Source organism: Carassius auratus, chromosome 1 (assembly GCF_003368295.1).
Source record: "Carassius auratus strain Wakin chromosome 1, ASM336829v1, whole genome shotgun sequence".
Lineage (NCBI taxonomy): Eukaryota > Metazoa > Chordata > Actinopteri > Cypriniformes > Cyprinidae > Carassius > Carassius auratus.
This window is the reverse complement of record NC_039243.1, coordinates 7,900,945-7,918,561: the sequence shown is the minus strand read 5'-3', so window position 1 is coordinate 7,918,561 and position 17,617 is coordinate 7,900,945. Positions and strand designations below refer to the sequence as shown.

Sequence of the window (17,617 nt, the reverse complement as noted above, 5' to 3'; positions counted from 1 at the left end):
TCTTTTTGTTTCTTTGTTTCTCTGCAGGATAATGGCATTTAAAACTCTGGCTCAGTTTGTGGTTCTTGGTTGCTCCTGGATTCTGGGTTTCTTCACTAATGACAGTGAGGTGTTGGAGATCCTCTTCCTGATCTTGAACTCCCAGCAGGGAACCTTCATCTTCCTGATCTACTGTGTCCTCAATAATGAGGTCAGAAATTTTTCCATCCTATAACTACATCAATAAACGCAGCGCAGCGGATCCGGAACAGATAAGGATTGTGGTTTCAGATCAGATCCGCCTTCGTTTCGGATCCGTCATTGCGCGCAAGTGGACGCCGATACGGGTCCGTTTCGCGGGTCCATTCCGGAAGCCGCGATACCTCCGCGGCGGATCCTTTTGCTGTGTGGGATGTATGTGAAAAGCACAATTGATTCTGATTGATCAGTCGCGTCATTCCGAGGTATGTTATACCTTGATAACAACCTGGAAAAGCTAATAACTAGTGGTGGGCCGTTATCAGCATTAGCGTGCTGCATTAACGGGAGAATCTTATCGGGCGATAAAAAATATTGCCGTTAATCTATTCTCAAAGTCGCGTTGAGAGCTGGGTCTATACTAGGCGAGCTTTGATGACTTTCACCTTGATATTTTAGTGCGGATGTATGCCTAACCAAATTGCACTGTATCAATCAATCAATCACCTTTATTTATATAGTGCTTTAAACAAAATACATTGCGTCAAAGCACTGAACAACATTCATTTGGAAAACAGTGCGTCAATAATGCAAAATGATAGTTAAAGGCAGTTCATCATTGAATTCAGTTATGTCATCTCTGTTCAGTTTAAATAGTGTCTGTGCATTTATTTGCAATCAAGTCAATGATATCGCTGTAGATGAAGTGACCCCAACTAAGCAAGCCAGAGGCAACAGCGGCAAGGAACCGAAACTCCATCGGTGACAGAATGGAGAAAAAAAACCTTGGGAGAAACCAGGCTCAGTTGGGGGGCCAGTTCTCCTCTGACCAGACGAAACCAGTAGTTCAATTCCAGGCTGCAGCAAAGTCAGATTGTGCAGAAGAATCATCTGTTTCCTGTGGTCTTGTCCTGGTGGTCCTCTGAGACAAGGTCTTTACAGGGGATCTGTATCTGGGGCTCTAGTTGTCCTGGTCTCCGCTGTCTTTCTGGGCAGTAGAGGTCCTTTCTAGGTGCTGATCCATCATCTGGTCTGGATGCGTACTGGATCCGGGTGACTGCAGTGACCCTCTGATCTGGATACAGACTGGATCTGGTGGCCACGTTGACCTCGGAACAAGAGAGAAACAGACAAATATTAGCGTAGATGCCATTCTTCTAATGATGTAGCAAGTACGTAGGGTGTTATGTGAAGTGTTTCCGGTTCCGGTTTATCTAATTAATGCAGCCAAAAAATCATTTAATGGATTTGGATATTAAAAGTATGTTAGTATGTTATGTGTATGCCAGGTTAAAGAGATGGGTCTTTAATCTAGATTTAAACTACAAGAGTGTGTCTGCCTCCCGAACAATGTTAGGTAGGTTATTTCAGAGTTTAGGCGCCAAATAGGAAAAGGATCTGCCGCCCGCAGTTGATTTTGATATTCTAGGTATTATCAAATTGCCTGAGTTTTGAGAACATAGCGGACGTAGAGGAGTATAATGTAAAAGGAGCTCATTCAAATACTGAGGTGCTAAACCATTCAGGGCTTTATAAGTAATAAGCAATATTTTAAAATCTATACGATGTTTGATAGGGAGCCAGTGCTGTGGACAGGACCTGTGGACAGGACCGGGCTAATATGTTCATACTTCCTGGTTCTAGTAAGAACTCTTGCTGCTGCATTTTGGACTAGCTGTAGTTTGTTTACTAAGCGTGCAGAAAAAACACCCAATAAAGCATTACAATAGTCTAACCTTGAAGTCATAAATGCATGGATTAACATTTCTGCATTTGACATTGAGAGCATAGGCCGTAATTTAGATATATTTTTGAGATGGAAAAATGCAGTTTTACAAATGCTAGACATGTGGCTTTCTAAGGAAAGATTGCGATCAAGTAGCACACCTAGGTTCCTAACTGATGACGAAGAATTGACAGAGCAACCATCAAGTCTTAGACAGTGTTCTAGGTTATTACAAGCAGAGTTTTTAGGCCCTATAATTAACACCTCTGTTTTTTCTGAATTTAGCAGTAAGAAATTACTCGTCATCCAATTTTTTATATCGACTATGCATTCCATTAGTTTTTCAAATTGGTGTGTTTCACCGGGCTGCGAGGAAATATAGAGCTGAGTATCATCAGCATAAAAGTGAAAGCTAACACCATGTTTCCTGATGATATCTCCCAAGGGTAACATATAAAGCGTGAAGAGTAGCGGCCCTAGTACTGAGCCTTGAGGTACTCCATACTGCACTTGTGATCGATATGATACATCTTCATTCACTGCTACGAACTGATGGCAGTCATATAAGTACGATTTAAACCATGCTAATGCACTTCCACTGATGCCAACACAGTGTTCAAGTCTATGCAAAAGAATGCTGTGGTCAATTGTGTCAAACCCAGCACTAAGATCCAATAAAACTAATAGAGAGATACACCCACGATCAGATGATAAGAGCAGATCATTTGTAACTCTAAGGAGAGCAGTCTCAGTACTATGATAGGGTCTAAATCCTGACTGGAAATCCTCACATATACCATTTTTCTCTAAGAAGGAATATAATTGTGAGGATACCACCTTTTCTAGTATCTTGGACAGAAAAGGGAGATTCGAGATTGGTCTATAATTAACAAGTTCTTTGGGGTCAAGTTGTGTTTTTCTTATGAGAGGCTTAATAACAGCCAGTTTGAAGGTTTTGGGGACATATCCTAATGACAATGAGGAATTAATAATTGTCAGAAGAGGACCTATGACTTCAGGAAGCACCTCTTTTAGGAGCTTAGATGGTATAGGGTCTAACATACATGTTGTTGGTTTAGATGATTTAACAAGTTTATACAATTCTTCCTCTCCTATAGTAGAGAATGAGCGGAACTGTTCCTCAGGGGGTCTATAGTGCACTGTCTGATGTGATACTGTAGCTGACGGCTGAATGGTTGCAATTTTATCTCTAATAGTATCGATTTAAGAAGTAAAGTAGTTCATAAAGTCATTACTGTTGTGGTGTTGGGAAATGTCAACACTTGTTGAGGCTTTATTTTTCGTTAATTTAGCCACTGTATTGAATAAATACCTGGGGTTATGTTTGTTTTCTTCTAAAAGAGAAGAAAAGTAATCAGATCTAGCAGTTTTTAATGCTTTTCTGTAGGATATGCTACTTTCCCGCCAAGCAATACGAAATACCTCTAGTTTTGTTTTCCTCCAGCTGCGCTCCATTTTTCGGGCTGCTCTCTTTAGTGTGCGAGTATGCTCATTATACCATGGTGTCAAACTGTTTTCCTTAACCGTCCTTAAGCATAAAGGAGCAACTGTATTTAAAGTGCTAGAAAAGAGAGAGTCCATAGTTTCTGTTACATCATCAAGTTGTTCTGAGGTTTTGGATATGCTAAGGAATTTGGATAGATCAGGAAGATAACTTAAAATGCAGTCTTTTGTGCTTGAAGTGATGGTTCTTCGATACTTGTAACAAGAAGTAGAATTTACAATTTTGGCTATATGAAGTTTGCACAGAACTAAATAATGATCTGAGATATCATCACTTGGCTGAATAATTTCAACATTATCAACATCAATTCCATGTGACAGTATTAAATCTAGATTATGATTTCGACAATGAGTAGGTCCTGAAACGTGTTGTCTAACACCAACAGAGTTCAGAATGTCTATAAATGCTGATCCCAATGCATCTTTTTCATTATCGACATGGATATTAAAATCACCAACTATTAAAACTTTATCTGCAGCCAGAACTAACTTGGATGTAAAATCACCAAATTCTTTAATAAAGTCTGTATGGTGCCCTGGTGGCCTGTATACAGTAGCCGGTACAAACATAACAGGGCATTTATCATTAACATTGGTTTCTCTGGATAATGTTATATGAAGCACCATTACTTCAAACGAGTTATACTTGAAGCCTGCCCTCTGAGAAATCCTGAAAACGTTGTTATAAATTGAAGCAACTCCTCCCCCTTTGTATTTTAGACGCGGCTCATGTTTATAACAGTAATCTTGGGGGGTGAACTCATTTAAAATAATGTAATCATCAGGTTTTAGCCAAGTTTCTGTCAAACAGAGCACATTTATATTATGATCAGTTATCATATTATTTACAAAAAGTGTTTTCATAGAAATGGATCTGATATTCAATAAGCCAAGCTTTATAATTTGTTTATCCATATTGCATTTGTTTTTTATTTGTTGAACCTCAATTAAATTGTTAGCCTTAACTTGGTTTGGACGTTATTTGTATTTTCTAGTTCGGGGAACAGACACAGTCTCTATAGTGTGATATCTAGGTGAAAGAGTCTCTATGTGCTGAGAATTAACTGACCTCTGTGACGGGAGGCAGCTAACAGATGGTCGGTTTAGCCAGTCTGTCTGCTTCCTGACCTGGGCCCCAGTTAGTCAAGTATAAACACTGTAGGGGGCGAGAACGAGTCTTCGCACCTGTGTGTATGCCTACTGTGAAATGACCACATCAAATGTGACGTGCTAACATGGATGCAGCCGAAGCCACTGGGTTTGCTTCAGGGAATTTTTTTTTTTTTTTTTTTTGTAAGAAGGTTCCCAATGGAAACCTTGACACTTGTTTCATACATAATCCATCTGCAGTGCGTATGCAGTCCGTGTGCATTACATATGTGGTGCTGAAGCAGCACAGACTCATACTCATTGTGCTTTCTCACAGGACATGTTTGCAGTCAGCAATGCAGTACGTAAACGATTGCTGCACTGCTGCAGACGCACCGCTCCTGGAACGCACTGACAAGGCACATCAGTGTTTGTGGTTCATCACTGACTGAAGCACAGGCTCTACTCTCCAGCATAATGATTACCCACAAGACTGCATTAAACTAACAGTTAAATATTTACCCTCATTATCAGTTTGTGACTTTGCATAACATTTTTTTCTATTGACCTTCACCAATATTTCAGTGAAAATAACTTTTGGATTGGTTTAGTAAATCTGACTCTTACGTTTTACGACACAGGAGAGCAAGTCTGGTTAGGCAAGTCTGAAACAGAGAACATTAACAAGTTAAGGGTAGCCTCCGTAGCCACGACAGAATCAGTGGAGCGCTCAGAGAGTTCAGCTGAGACGTGACGAGGCTCTGGAAGTTCCGCAGAGGCGAGGAGAGACTCTAGTAGTTCAGCAGAGATGTGGAGAGGCTCTGGTAGTTCAGCAGAGGCGTGGAGAGGCTCTGTTAGTTCAGCAGAGACGTTGGGAGGCTCTGGAGGGTCCACGAGAACCTGACTCGACTCTGGAGGGTCAACGAGAACCTGGCTTGACACTGGAGGGTCAACGGAACCTGACTCGACTCTGGAGGGTCAACGGAACCTGACTCGACTCTGGAGGGTCAACGGGAAACTGACTTGACTCTGGAGGGTCAACTGTTTCTGTCATTCTGTGCAGATGCGCTGGACAAGCAGCCATCTTGTGCCATGACTCTGGACCGGCAGCCATCTTGGGCTGTGGTGCTGGACCGGAGGCCATTTTGGGCTGTGGTGCTGGACCGGAGGCCATTTTGGGCAGTGGCGCTGGGTCGGCGGCCATCTTGCTTTTTGACACTGGCCTGGCGACCACCTTGTGCTGTGGTGCTGGGCTGGCCTCCATCTTGCCTCGTGGCGCTGGGCTGGCAGCCATCTTGTGCAGTGGCGCTGGACTTGCGGCCATCATGGGCAGTGTCGCTGGGCTGGCGGCCATCGTGTACAGCGGCGCTGGCTCGGCAGACGTGCGCCTCCTCTCCCCTCTCCATCCGCAATGGTGAGACCATAGACAGTAAAATAAATGGACCCAGGGACCCCATTGGAACTCAACTGAGACAAGTGAAGCCCATTTTTAGCATTTTTTAGCACTTCCATTTCTGACGCGCAGACTCAAACGAAGCTTGACGACGTCAGCAACCTGTCTGACAGATGTAAATCTTCTAAGTGGCTGTGCGTGCAAACTGCCATTGTTAATCTTGCAGAGACAGCTAGCTTGAGCGGGGAGTTCTTTGTCGTGAGTGAACAGGAGTAAGTATTCTGATTAATTATTTTGTATAGTATTTTAAAATGTAACGCCAGTACGCCATATTAAGTTAATTGCCTGCGAGCTTCTCCTCCTGTCTGTACGGTAATGCAACAGAGAGACGAGTGGTTATGATGCAATCGTTAGCCTATTTTTTACAAAAACTGTTTATACGGGGCCATAATGTAACATAGAAGGTAATGGAGCCCTTTATACATTGTCGTGTATATTTAGAAATAAATAATGGACAAACGGAGTCTTTAAACTCCTCAGATGTAAAGTTATTCGCTGTCAAAGTGACGCCAAAATTAATGGGAGTCAATGGGAATGCTAACGCAAGTGAAGTTCTGCTAAAAGATGGCAGCCCCCACCCGACTTCAACTTCTGGTCGAGTTCCTTGCCCCCTGGGTGAGACGGCAGCTCCGATCCGTCCCTCACGAGCCCAGGGTCGAAGGGGGGTCATGGTGGAGAGCGATGCCGGACCTCCTCTCGACCAATCACTCCTCTGCGACCTCCCCTGTCCTACGAAACATGACCAGGCGGGTTCCCTCAAAACACTTCTTTCTCTCCCGCTCGGTGACTGGGGAGGAAACATCAAAAAACATGCCACTGGATCTTAGTGGATGGAGTCCTTCTGTGATCGGGACCCAGTGAAATACAGGGAAAGAGGGATCCAATTGCAGTATGTTCTTTATTTAGGGTAATCCAAGTAGTAATCCAACAAGCCAGGGTCAAAACCAGAAAACAATCCAAAAAATAACAAACAAGGAAGGAACAGGAAGGGAACAGGAACAGGAACTCGGAATGCGAGGAATCTCAGAAGACGAGAAGACTAGGTATGGAAGGAAATGGAAGGAAAGGACTCCATGCAGACAACAGGAAAAGACTGGTTAATATAGTGTGGCTAATGACTAATAAGTGAAGGCACCTAGTGCAATTAACAGGAATGCAATTACTGTGATGAAGGGACAAGGCTAGTGGGAATTGTAGTGCCTACGGTGAGGTGCCTAAGGGGAAGTGAGCCCACTAGTGGACACCCAGGGAAACAGAGACCAGACAGCGTGACAAATTGTAAATAGCACACAGCAGACAAATTTATTGCGGTGTCATTTATCAACTGCATGACAGATAATTATATGTAACAATAATTGTCTTGTCATGTTATATAAATGAAAACAATACTGATACGGTCCGTGTAACGCTTTGCAGTGCTTTTTTCAATTTGCACCATCAAAATTAACAAAAATAAATTTTTTTGAATAATTTATTTGGAATAATTCCCAAATGGATAATTGTTTCTCAGTTTAATTTTCAATTCTACAATCTTGGGTTGTTGCATCCGAGTCAGATTTTTTAACAAATATAAAAAATTACTCATTGCTCAGATTTTCCATTTCTCTATTTTCTTTGTGGTTCAACTGTACCAGTTCCACCGGGGGGGTCAGGGTATATTCTGGAAAACTGATCACCAATCACGTTTCGGAATCGGCAAAGCAATCTATGGTACACACCTCTACCAACACACGATGGGTCACTCGCGAAGCACAGTGTTCCTCCGTGTTTTAGCACTATATCATAGAAAATATGAGGTTTGAGAAGTAGAAGGCGGGGAAACAGTTAAAATATTTCAAAATTAAGGTTCATGCAAACAGATATTAATAGACTTTCAGTCAAATATTTATGGTTTAGGCCTATAACAAAACCCAGTTTTTAAGCTGAGCGCAAAGATATATCTGGAACTTTAGAATACTGTAGTCTATCCAATATGCGGTCACTTCCGCATATTCATTATGGGGCTAAAGAACAAATTTGTTTTTTTCTGGGATCACCTGCATTTTGTCCAATAACAAAAACGCTGTGCTTGTTCCATTCATTAATTTCATATCGTAGTCTGTGGTTTAAATCATTGCTTTTTACATATATATAAATAATATAACAAGTATGATGTATTATAAATGGTGATAATATTCTTTCCAAGCTGATTTCTGAGAGATGCACAGAGAGGCAACAGCAATGCTGTGTTTGATTTGCACTGTATTCATTCATAAAGCTTGCATTCATTCACTTCACACACTTATTACGTGACTTTAGTGGTCTGTATATAATATTGTGCTGATCCCCTCAACTGACTGTGCCAGCTTCATCCGAATATTCAGGCAGAATTATTCCTTGTCAGTTTTTGAAGACATTATCCTTGCCATTCTAAATAAAGTATTCTGCTTTGGACACACTCCTAATTATTACATTACATATTTTAATTTTACATGCAACATTGATAAAGTCATAGAAAGTAACAGCTACACAAAGTATTGTAATCCTAAAATTCAAGTGTACTTGCAATCTCTGTGCATGCATTTTGGTTAATGCATGCTCGAGTAGTCAATTGTTTCCGACAGCGCAGGCTAGTGGTTGAAGTAATCGATCACTCGACTACTCGACTAGTCTATGCAATCCCTAATATATATATATATATATATATATATATATATATTAGGGGTGTAACGATACGCGTATTCGTATTGAACCGTTCGGTACGACGCTTTCGGTTCGGTACGCGGTACGCATTATGCATACCGAACGGTTCGTTGGACTAATTAATTATATTTGAAAAAAAAAAAAGAGAAATATAATGATATGCGTTCAACAAGGTAGCCCAATAACCCAAACGACGTAACAGGCAACGCCCCTGACACTCCCGAAGAAGAAAAAAACACCAACTTATGTTTATGTTAGGCTACTCAGCAGGCGCTCGCTCACTCAGTACGCGCTGAAGGCTCGTTGCAAAATGGCCAATGCGTTTAACAGACTAGAAAAAGAAGATGACTCTCAAACATATTGTTTGAGATGCATGATTCCATCTATGAGCTGCTCGATCAGAGTGACATGAGAGCCCCTCCTTAGAACATTATTTGTAAATCCATGTTATGGTAAGTGTGCACGTGAAGTCTTTGCACACTTTCTGAAATCCACACTGTGGTAAGTTTGCACACTACACTAGTGCTCTGCATTCTTTCTAAAATCCTATATAGTGAGGGCTTCGCGCGGTTGCTTCATTGCTTTAAAAAAAAAAAAAACACCAGCGTGAATACTTGAAACATGTCAACTCATTTACGCCGACATCACCTTATTGTGTCAGTATCTGGGAAAAGACGAAAAAAAGGAGAAACATGCACGCAACAAACTATCCCTGCAGCATTTAGACACCAGTATTATAGCTTACAGGGAATCCAAAGTGCACCCAAACACCAGACCTGTTGGTTATTTTAGGATCTTATATTTCTGGTCTGTTAAATGCATTAGACATTTTGCAATGAGCCTTCAGCGCGTGCTGAGTGAGCGAGCGCCTTAGGGTCCGTTCACATATCGCTCCTAAAAACGCGTGGAAAACGCTAAGCACGTCTTTCTCCTTTCCAAAGCGCTCGGGCAGAAGCGCTCATGAGGCGTCTGTCTTTGCTAAGCAACAATGACGTGCTCTCTCCATGAGACGCGGAAATTTCAGCAAAGGATAAATGGATTTGCAGCTCTAAAAATCGCTTGCAGTAGCGCTGCTACTAAATTTATTTCAAAATTGCAATCCATATACAACTATGATCAGCTGTTCCTTCATCTTGGCTGAGTTTTCAACGTTGTTACGGGAAAGGATGAAGCTGATTGGTTAGTTCTTGTCACATGACCCGCGGTGCGCTTGCGGCATTCTGAAAAGTTGAGATGTTTTTGCATTTTGCTGTATCTAAAACGTACCGAACCGAACCGAACCGAACCGTGACATCAGTGTATCGTATCGAACCGAACCGTGAATTTTGTGAACCGTTACACCCCTAATATATATATATATATATATATATATATATATATATACACATACACACACACATACACACACACAACACACATCCATAAATACATAAACACATACAAAGAAAACAATAGATATAATTGAAAAAGAATACAGAAAATGAATGAAGAGTGCCAGAGGGTGCCAAGTGTTTTTTGTTGTTGTTGTTGTTGTTTTTTAATAGATCAAACATAATTAGAATAGACAGTGCTAGAGTTCGAGGGTCAAATAAAGATGGAAGAGATGTGTTTTTAGATGTTTCTTGAAGATGCATGTACTGCATGTAAAATATATTTTGCTTTGCAAAAACAATTTTAAAGGTAACAATGTAATTAAAAAGGCAATGGTTGACCATTTAATAATGTTTGTTATATTATTTTACCTGACAATTACCGTATCAGTTTAATATATTACACACTTTCATTATACTGAACTTATAGAATAGAACACCTTTATTAAACAGCTTACTTTGAAATTTATCAAAGAAATGGAAAATGAAAGTTAGAAGCCAATTTTTCATTTTGTTAATTTTGATGGTCCAAATTGAACAAAGCACTGCAAAGCATTTTTCAAAAATTATTTAATTCATAATTAATTCTTCTATCTGAAGACCTGATCCTCCCACTGTGGATAATCCAGTTCATTTATTAAATGAAGTGGGTTGTTCGTCTGTTAGCCTACAGATCAGGTTAATTTAAAAAAACAATTATTTCAGAGACATAGCGAGTTACACGCTAATGTTATTTTCTATCTTTTGTGCATCATAATGAAGGCTTTGTAAAACAGCGTTTTTAGCTTTTAAACAACATTCTCCCAGGGATCCTCAAATCTGGACCTCGAGATCCACTTTCCTGCAGAGTTTAGCTCTAACCCTAATCAAACACACCTGAGCATGCTTATCAATGCCAATTAATGTCTTTGGGTTCATTAGAGAATCCCAGACAGGTGAGGTTGATCAGGGTTGGAGCGAAACACTGCAGTGCATTGGACCTCCAGGGCAAGATTTGAGGAAGGGGGTTAACTAAGCACACATTTCCTATCATGTATGTCTATGAAAGACGATCAAACCAATCAGAGTGTATATGCTTTATTAAGGTGCAACCCCACCTCGATCTGCAGGCGGGTGCTTATCTTATTTTCACCTGACCTGTTTTTTTTTCCTTCCTTTGTTAATATAAATACATTATGTTAGCATTTGCGTAATGAGACTTCTCTCTCTTTTAAAGAATAAACAAAAAAAAACATCATACAATAATCAAAAGCTATTTGCTAGTCAAGTTATTCCAAAATTACACAAATGTTTGCTGTGAAACAACAACGCACTTGCTTAAAAACAAAGTTATCAAAACTGTTAAAAGGCTCAAGAGCCCAACTGAAGCAAAAACTCACCACAATTATGGTGACAAAGCTGTTTTTTTTTTTTCTTCCAATTGATTTCATCCAAGACTGTGCTTAACGTCAGTTGTAGTGCTTGAAATCAGCTGCTGAGTTAATGAGTGGAGCAAAAATATGGCAGGACTTTTACTATTTGGCACCTAAACTTCCCACCTACTGTATTAATGTGTTTTTGCACAAAAGAGGTATATTAGTTTAATGTAATTTTGTGGTTCACCATTGTGCTAGAGAGTAGAGTCTGTGATTCATTCAATGATAAGCCACGATCACTGATGTTCAGCTGCTTTTTTCTTTTCATTTTCCTAAAGTTGTGCTGTATTTTTTTCTCATTTCCCTGTCCTGTACCCTGGTAAGTTTGTTTTGTATATACAGACAGGTTGATGGCTAATTTTGCTGCATGGTGCTTGTGACTAGTGCCAATAAAGGGCTACAACTATTTATATAAAGACAGTAAATGTGGAGTTGTTGATACAGTGATTATCTATGTGTTACGTATTTCAGCATATACTGTACATGTGTGATAATGAACTGCAGTGATTTGAGTAAAAGTCATGCTCTTGGTTAAGCTTTTGATTATAACCATTGTTGAGCTTCATACACTGTTTTTTCATGTCTGCGTGTATCTAAGTGATGTTGTTGTTACAAAGATTCTGTGCATACTATTTTTATTTTTTATGGAAATGTATCTTGTTCTATCACAGCTATTTTAGTGATGAGATCATTCAATCTCTTCTTGCTATAATGAAAGTGCTTTATAAAAACAGTAACAACAGGTAGAAACAAACTAAAATGAAAATGTCAAAGATAAAGGGCATAACTAAAGCAAACTCTCATCGCCATAATGGTGAGGTCAAATGAAACATTTTCAATACAATATCTAAACCTCTGTTAATTCTCAAAGAATGTTTGTAGATATATGATAGACATAAAGTGAGACTGTAATGCTTGAATATTAAAATCTGGAGTTGTTCAATCATCTTCTGCTATTTATACCAGTTGTTTTCATCTAAAGCTGTGGCTGAAGTCAGCTGTAGTTTCATTTCATGGTCTGTTTGTCAGATTTTATGGTCAGTTTGTCACTGTCAGAATATTTTTTTTTTTTTTTTTGCAGCAATTTTTTACAGTGTTCCTTTTTTTACCTGTTTATTATGAACAAACTGATTCTGGTTCATGAGTTCAGAAGTCAAATTGATCTCATGAAGTCACTCATCTCCTCTCGTCTCATTCTTGTCCAGGTCAGGCAGCAGTACAGGAAGTTCTTCAGATGTCTTTGCTGTGGACAAAAACAACAACAGTATCTTCTTCAGAGAGAGAGAGAGAAATAAAAAGTACTGCCATTATTATTTCAGGTTGTTAAACTTACATTAAAAATATACAACAGAATCAATATTCGTCTCTCCTCTTTTTTTGTTTGCTAGAAAACTACAGCAACAACATGTTACCAGTGTTCCAATATTAGAGCTGTACTAATGTACTATTGGTGTGTTTTTATTTTTTATGTAACTATCTTTACACATGGTTTGTCATTGTTAAAGGGCAAAAATTATGTGTTCACAGACTCCTTTACATGGTGTGGGATCATCATTAAAGAACAATTTAATAACATTCCCTTAAATAATAAAATTGTTCAACTTGCACAATTATCACAGATATTTCTTTATAAATGTATTTATTTAAATAAGCTTCCAATTGATTGTTTGTACTGTAAGGACCCATAGACCTTATTTAGGATAGACATTTTCATATAGAAGCCCAGCAGGCACAGTACATCAATGTGACGTCAGGAAGACGTTGGACTCCAACTAATCCAACGTCAGTCAGACGTCATATTTTGGTTGAAAATGAAAGTTGGGTTCACGTCTAAACCCAACTTTGTTTGACGTCAAACTCTGACATCAGACAGACGTTGAATTTTGGTTGGAATAAGCACCACACTGCAACAAAGGGTGAAATGCATGGCAGCACATTAAATATCTCAAGATATCAGCAGAGGATTAAACAACTCCACAAACAGCATTACCAGCTTCACGTATTACTAACCAGACTGACTTTATGTCTGTCAGACGTCTACAAAAGCTCTTATTGAAAATTAACAGAGGTTTAACTCTAATGTGTTTAATTTCCATAACATATAACAGTTAAACACCATAACAGTGATTAGTGTTTCCATTAGCTGGGCTCTTAACACTTATTATATCTTTTGTCTCCGCTGTGACAATTGTGTGTCAAGCACATTTGCAGCATCAAAGAAAGATAATGTGACATGAGATCAGGTGATGGCTGTTATCTGTTAATGGTTTTATAATCATAAAATAACCTGATTCAATGATGTTTTTACATTCATATTACAAACACTGTGTTTCTGTCACATGAGATCCAGTGGTATTATAACAATCGGTTAAAATCTTTTAAACATGAGCTCAAAAAACTTAACCTACGCTGACACACACAGACATCAACAATCAGCGTATGAATCTCAACAATGGTGACATGCTTCATGCAGCAATGCATGCTGGGAGCCATGAGTTTTATACTATATGCATTGCTGCATGAAGCATGTAACCATTGTTGAGATTCATATACTGATTATTGATGTCTATGTGTCTCAAAAGATTTTTCTCTCAAAATGTATTTAAAAAAAAATCAGAATGTCAGATCTGAAGGAGGAAAGTATTGTTTCTTGAATATTGTTTGTTAACAATTGGGTCAATCACAAGAAATATTATCCTCAATCATTTTTCATCATGATAACTATATCACCTTATATTTGTTCATGGCCCCTTTTATAACGAGTTATGTGCTTTGGTAAACATTATTACAAGAACCACAAACTTAATAAGCCAAGAGTCAAACTACCCAACTAAAGCAAACACTGATCACAATAATGGTGATCAAACATTTTCAAATAAAACATCAACATCTAAATCTCTGTTAATTCTCAAAAATAACTTCCGTAGACGTCTGACAGAAATAAAGTCAAACTGGTAAGTAATAAGTGAAGCTCGTAATATGTGTACTGCCATGCATTTCAATGTTTTTTATGATTTTTTTTGTGGGGGTGTTTATTCCAGCCAAAATTCAGCATCTGCCCAACGTTGGAGCTTGACGTCAAACAGTCGTTGGATTTAGACGTCAACCCGATTTTCATTTTCAACCAAAATCCTAATTACTAAATCCTTACTAATGAGAAGGACAAAAGTACAATATCTATTTACATATATATATATATATATATATATATATATATATATATATATATATATATATATATATATATATATATTATATACTATATATATATATATATATATATATATATATATATATATATATATATTATATACTATACATATATATATATATATATATATATATATGTATATATATATATATATATATATATATATACACACACACACACTAGGGGTGGCATGGTTCGCTGAAAAAATTCCGAACCGCACGCGCTGAGCCCGCGGTTCAACTTTTAAATCTGACAAAAGCATCTGTATGGTTTGCGGGTTTGTTATAAATAGCACGTAAAACAAACTTAGTTCAAATAATATGTTTCTGTTGACGGATGTGCATTCTGGATTCCCAGACATTACAACAATAGCGGTGAGAAAAAAAAAAAAAAAAAAAAACCTGGACAAACAATTCCCTGTTGATCAATGTGAATTACTGCTGGAATATGAGCAGTCATTTATTCCGTCATCACCCGGGTGCTGATAGCGGGCGCGTACAGATGAGACCTGAATAACACACGTTAAAATGTGTTTAAACTAAACTTATTTAAACTTTGTCAGTTTAAACATTTAAGAGCAAGAGGACGTGAGCTTGCGCCATTTGTGCATGCTGGCAAACCCAAGCCTCAGAATGCGTGCAAATATAAACTCTCTTTGAAGAATTTATTAAATGGACAAATTCGCACAAAAATATTTAAAAATGACCGTCTTGGTAAGTATGTTACAGCAGACATAGCCGGCTGAACGTAGACCACTGTATCAGTGCATTCTCTTAAAGTGACAGCCTTTATATTAACCGAACAGCAACAACAAAGAAATCACTCACTGCTCTTGATTTAAAGGGACTGTAAGTAGGAATTACTCCCATCTAGTGGTGAAATTGTATTTTGCATTCAAACTAATTTTGCTCTCCAGCGCCTCCCTGAGAAGGGTATTCCTGCACAACCAGAGGCTGCAGTTACATGACCACAATTCTGTGAGGTCATGAAAATAAAGAAAACTCTTTGAATGAGAAGGTGTGTCCAAACTTTTGATCTTAACTATAATATATGTATATAAATAAACATTCTTGAATCATTCTTGTGTCTGGTCTTGCCTCTCAACAACTTTTAAAATATTGGCAGTAATTTAGTGACTTCATACGCTGATTCTAACTTTAACTTACCTGATAATGAGCTAATTCACCTTAAGGAAGTGAATCAATATACTGTATTTCAAGAGACAATTCAAGACTTTTAAGGTTCTTCATTTTTTACAATTGTTTTAACACTGATATACATCAATTTTACAAAATTGATGTTTCATTTATATTTTGTGTAAATTCATGTTTAAATAAAAAATTGTGACTCAAACACACTTAGTAATTTAACTCTGCTGCATTTTTAATCAAAAATGACATTTAAAAACATGCTACTGAGATTAATATATTGATGCTATATACAAAGTAACGTGACTGCAAACTAATCCAACATGATACTAGAACTGCGGTTCTGAAACTGCAGCCATCGCTATATCATCCAGTATGGTAGGTGGCGCTGTCAGGAAAAACTAGGGTCCTAGAACTGCAGCCCAGATCTGCGGTCCTGAATCTGCAGCCTCCGGTTGTGCAGGAACATACTATTGGCCTCGCTTTTTCAAATGCGCGTTGCATCTACGGTAGGCGATATATACCAAAAAGCTTTGACAGGATGTCTTCTAATAGCACTTCTTCGAGTTTTCCTTCAGGTGAACAGGTGTGTTATTTCAAACAAACTGCAACATGACAACTAACAAACGAATGTTACAGTATGAATTACTGACCGTGGAAAACATGACATATTGTAATTAGTAGTTATGTCTTCTTTATTCGTTATATTTTCTGAATTATGTGCATTGTTAGATATCATCATCAAACACTGACTTATCTGTCGAGAAGAAAACAGGCCACTTCATTGTCTCTTTTGAAATCTTTATCCAGCATTAGCTCTTTCCACCTAGAAAAAGCTTCCCCGACATTAACTCCGACATTAACGTTCTATTTTTGACTGTTTTGGCGACGATGTTTTCTTCTCCTGTGGCGCGGCATATGTGTGGTCCATAATAAGAATGCAATCCAGACTTTTAAACTTGCTGGTGCAATTTCAAGCACCTCTCACTGATCTGCACCTGCGTTTCTGGCTCTGACCGAAAACGCGTTGTGGAAACGCTTTGGCTTAGTACTTTTTGTCTCTCTCTGCTATTATAGTTTTGCAAGATGGCGGAACTACGTGGAAGCCTCCGTCGACCTACCCGTCCCATGTATATAAAGATAATAAATTCTTCATTTACGAGGATTAGTTTAAACATTGGCATAGGTATTTGTACACCATTGAGGGCATATTTATGAATAAAAATATTGATTTTAGATAATAAAATACCTAAAAAGTTACTTATTGTCCCTTTAAAAACTTTTTTAACTTTAATAAAGAATAATCTTTAATTTATACAGTCCAATATGCAATGCTGTTTTACATTTGATTACTTTATTCAATTTCCTAAAAACTTATGCTAGACCTGCCTTAAAAACAAAACACCAAAAACAACAACAACTGAAATCACTGTTTATTGTTTCTATCTTACTCTTTTATATTTATCTGTGCTGTTGCTTGTAGTTGGATAGAATATTATTCTTCCTTTTTATTAGAAAGTATAGTTTTTCCATAAACATAGGAAATTCCGAACTGTACCGAAAACCGTGACTCTAAAACCGTGAAACAAACCGAACCGTGAAAAAGTTGAACCGTGCCATCCCTAATACACACACACTTTTGGGGTAACATATTACATGTAATGCAAGTTATGTAATCAGATTACTTTTTTCAAGTAACTAGTAAAGTAATGCATTACTTTTTAATTTACAAGAAAATATTGGAGTTACTTTTTCAAATAAGTAATGCCAGTTATTTCTTTCATATTTATTGATTAAAAGCTTTCCTGTCCCCATGTTGACG

General features: G+C 38.2%; 1 protein-coding gene across 1 annotated transcript in view; it reads left to right on the top strand.

Annotated features, from left to right (window-relative positions):
* LOC113049479 (uncharacterized threonine-rich GPI-anchored glycoprotein PJ4664.02-like) overlaps positions 1-12,802 on the top strand; it is a 212,785-nt gene extending 199,983 nt beyond the window's left edge. Inside the window, exons 60-61 of the mRNA XM_026211909.1 lie at positions 28-190; positions 12,642-12,802. Coding sequence (XP_026067694.1) covers positions 28-190; positions 12,642-12,731 — 253 coding nt within the window. The 3' untranslated portion in view covers positions 12,732-12,802. The remainder of the gene's footprint in view (positions 1-27; positions 191-12,641) is intronic.
* Positions 12,803-17,617: the final 4,815 nt, after the last annotated feature.